The sequence below is a fragment of the Ranitomeya variabilis genome, chromosome 8 (genome assembly GCF_051348905.1).
Source record: "Ranitomeya variabilis isolate aRanVar5 chromosome 8, aRanVar5.hap1, whole genome shotgun sequence".
In the NCBI taxonomy this organism is placed as follows: Eukaryota; Metazoa; Chordata; class Amphibia; order Anura; family Dendrobatidae; genus Ranitomeya; species Ranitomeya variabilis.
In genome coordinates, this window is record NC_135239.1 from 156,136,672 (window position 1) to 156,140,803 (window position 4,132).

The window sequence follows — 4,132 nt, forward strand, 5'->3', positions numbered from 1 at the left end:
ACCGGGAAGAGTGTGTGTGTGTGGGTGTGGGGAGAACCGGGAAGAGTGTGTGTGTGTGTGGGTGGGGAGAACCGGGAAGAGTGTGTGTGGGTGGGGAGAACCGGGAAGAGTGTGTGTGTGGGTGTGGGGAGAACCGGGAAGAGTGTGTGGGTGTGGGGAGAACCGGGAAGAGTGTGTGTGTGTGTGGGTGTGGGGAGAACCGGGAAGAGTGTGTGTGTGTGTGCGTGTGTGGGGAGAACCGGGAAGAGTGTGTGTGGGGGGAGAACCGGGAAGAGTGTGTGTGTGTGTGGGGAGAACCGGGAAGAGTGTGTGTGTGTGTGTGTGTGGAGAACCGGGAAGAGTGTGTGTGTGTGTGGAGAACCGGGAAGAGAGTGTGGGTCCGGGCCTTGCTGCGGAGAACCGGGGTGTGTGTGGGTCCGGGCCTTGCTGCGGAGACCTTTACTGCTTCCTATGGGGTCAAGGGTGTCCCTCACTTGTCCTAGAGTACAAGCTGCTTTTTAAGCGGAGGAGTAAAGGGATTTGGTATGAATTGGGGATTCTACACACAGCCTGGTAAAGCTGAGGTCACAAACTCCAGAAAATAGAGCTCCTGCTACTGATCTGGTCCTGATGTAACCGACCCCCATGCCAGGGACTGTTGGGCAGTTGCTGTCCCTGCCTCTTATGCTCAACATCATTGATTTGTGTTTTGTACAACTTAATAAAGCCAGAAAGCAATCTGAACAAATCCCATGTTTGTAAACTGTAATGTGACGGAGTTTAAAGGAGCCGGTCACGAGGTCCTGCCAAAGCCTTTCAGGCCTGGTGCTCAGCATTCTGTAACACTATATCTGCCCCCAACCTGCTAGACAAGAAAAGAGCTTCTTATACAACCCCCCACCCCACGGTCCAGTCTGAGGTGTTGCTCTCGCCGTCCTTTTTGCTTCATGTGCATCCCTGGCATCGTTCTCTTGCGCAAATGTACTGCAGTGCGCAGGTATGGGGAAAGGTTGAAGAGCCCCGTCGCAACACAGTACTTTGCTCTGCCCTCTGTACACCTGTGCAGGAGCGCGATGCCAGGGACTCTGGCTGTCGCAGGAAGGACGGTGATGGTAAGAAGGGAGGCACTGGACCAAGAACAATGACGCCCCTTAGACTGGACTGCCTCGCAGTTGAGTATAATAAGTTATTTTTCTTCTTACAGGTTGGGGACAGATATACAGCATTATTGGATACTGTATATCAGGCCTGAAAGATGGTGGCTTTACCTCATCGGCCAATCCTGCTGACAGGTTCCCTTTATAGGGGCTGCCCAGTCTTACCATGACAGTCTGCAGTCACTCAGACTGCACACTTGTGAATCCTCACATCGTGTGCACTGCAAGGATTCTCTAGTGGTGGCAGCGAGACCAAGTGATCATGTGACCACAGTATGTGATCTGCATACTCCCTGTCACGTTCCTGATAGCTGTGCGTGGCCTCACTCAATTCACTTGTGTTGAATGAGGCCACACATCTAGTTGGAATGTCATCAGGAGTATGCAGGTGTCAAACTTTGGGGTCACAACCACTCGGTCTTGCTGCAGCACCAGAGAATCCTTTCGGCATGCAATATGAACATTCACAAGTCAGCAGTCACTAATGCATGTTCCCTGCCCATAGTAATATACTCACTAGTGTTGAGCAAATTTCTTCGGGTCATGACGGATGCGAAGTGTGGCCATCCGTCGTCAATAAAAGTCAATGGCAAAAAATCGCATCCTGCGTGCACATTTGCAGGATCCTTTTTTTACCAAAACGATGGATTGCGACGGATGGCAAAAAACGGAAGTGTGAAAGAGGCCTAAGCGCTATAGCTTGCCGAATAAGCTGGGACCCGAAAAAATTCGCTCAACTCTTAATACTCCCCAGCTACCATCTTCTGCTCTTCCCAGCGCTGCTCTGATCCTACTTCTGCCAACTTGTGACCACAGATTTTGACTAACCAGAAGTCAGTGGAAATGGTCACAAGCTCTCAATGTAAGAATATGAGAACCTTGCTCCGAGTCTCATAGAATTGTATTGAAAGTGCCAGTTCACTTAGAGGAAGCTGTGTGTCGGTAGTCACAGCACATGATATAGGACGAGAGCAGCATACATTAATGATGGTGGCAAAGGAAAAAAAAAAAGTTCAGTTTCTCCTTTTTAAACTGGCCATAGACCCAACCAGCCACCATTATCCATGCTGCCCGAATCCACCCTAAGCTTCAGTTGTCCACACGGGTGCACGCAGGCGCAGTAAACAAGATATCAAGTGATGTCAGTTGTCGGGCAGTGCGAACTGCGCATGCCCAAGGCAGAATATGACCGCGTAGGTGCCTGGACAACTGAATAACGCTGAGGAGGCGGTGCCCTGATGGCTGGGTTGTCTGGATGAGGGGGGGGGGGGGGGGGAGACCTGCCTCCCTGGCGATCTCACAAGTATGAGGGACCAAATTCAAAAGTGATTATTTCTGCAGTGCAACGAACTATAACTAAAAGAGCCACCTTGTCTGAATGCAGCATTAGTGCTGCACAAGATGGCTTTTAGTTACAAATGCCTTAGGGGGGTGACTGGTTCCCTTTAACTAGTCTGATAAAGAAAAAAAAAAAATCCTGACATGCTTTGGACAGACTTATCTTGTCTGATTTGCTTTATACAAGCTGAAGAAAATTGCTCTATTACTTCCTTTATAATTTTTACTGTTTATGCAGCTGCTGTGATCGTCATAAATACATTACTATGGTGCTCTTCTATTCACAGCCACAAAGACCCTAAACAGAGGCATTGCGGAGTTCATTGCTATGGCAGCTGATGCAGAACCTCTGGAGATCATCCTTCATCTTCCTCTTCTGTGTGAAGACAAGAATGTCCCTTATGTTTTTGTGCGATCCAAGCAGGCTTTAGGGAGAGCCTGTGGGGTTTCCAGACCAGTTATTGCTTGTGCAGTCACCATCAAGGAAGGCTCTCAACTGAAACCCCAGATCCAGTCTGTGCAGCAAGCCATTGAGAGACTACTGGTGTGAATCACACTTTGAATTTATGGCAGAAGTCTAGACTTCCATTTTCATGCTCTTAACATTCATTTTATTAATGTAACAGTGCTACATGGTATATCTGGGACTTAATGCTCAGGCATATTTTGTTTTTCCAAACTGACATGTAGTTACTACCTACCTGGTGTGCCCGCCACAGAGTGCTCCTGCCAGCAATTCAGCTACCTCTGCTGATGTCACATCGACAGCTTCTCTTCTCCTGTGCTCTGTTGATGGGGCGTGACTTCCAACCTCATTCTGATTGACTGTCAGCTCCCCAGTTAGTCAGTGGCAGTCTGGCTGTCGATCAGAATGATGTCGGAAATCCTGCCCTGTCAACAGAGCAGAGCAGAAAGGAAATAAGCTGCTGTCTACATGATGTCAGAGGCAGCTGAATCATTCGGTGGCAGTGAAGAACGGCACTCGACACAACAGGCAGGTAGATAACAACCATCTGCCAGTTAGTGGTTAGCCACATTTTTTTTTTTTTTTCACAAACTCCTGGATGTACTCCCTTTAATGACCTGCTTTGAATATTTGAACTCTTTATTTGTGGGTCTTCAGATTGAACCATACTCCTCCAAACTGTACCTGTGTTAATAAATTATTCAGTTGCAAGAATATTTGTAACCAGAAATAATCTGCCATATTACTTATTTTCTTTGTGTATTGATTTTTTTTAAATTAAAAATGTATAAGGCAAACTCTTGTTTTTATTCAAAGGAACAAAGTGCAACAATGATTTGTTCTCAGTTATCCGCACAGATGCAGGGGAGTCCATTGGTTACATAGATTGAAAAAAGACCTAGGTCCATCAAGTTCAACCTTTCTCCACCAATTGTACATTCTGTCACTAATTTAGATATAACCCGCAATGCTGTGATGATTATGGTTTCTGTTTTTTAAAATGAGGGGGAAGTTCTACATTCAATTTTTTTTTTCTCTGTTCTAAAAATGGACCACATTATCATTGTGGTGGTAAAAATGTTTGCACCATATGATCAGGGGTGTGGAATCGCTGGCCTTTTCTATGGCCCCTGGGCAGATTTGTGGCAACCACCGTGCTCGGGCTAGCTGGCAAATGTGATGATGTACTTTG

The 4,132-nt window shown here is 47.1% G+C and overlaps 1 protein-coding gene across 1 annotated transcript in view; it reads left to right on the forward strand.

Annotated features, from left to right (window-relative positions):
- SNU13 (small nuclear ribonucleoprotein 13) overlaps positions 1 to 3,737 on the forward strand; it is a 9,535-nt gene extending 5,798 nt beyond the window's left edge. The window contains exon 3 of the mRNA XM_077277435.1: positions 2,762 to 3,737. Coding sequence (XP_077133550.1) covers positions 2,762 to 3,024 — 263 coding nt within the window. The 3' untranslated portion in view covers positions 3,025 to 3,737. The remainder of the gene's footprint in view (positions 1 to 2,761) is intronic.
- Positions 3,738 to 4,132: the final 395 nt, after the last annotated feature.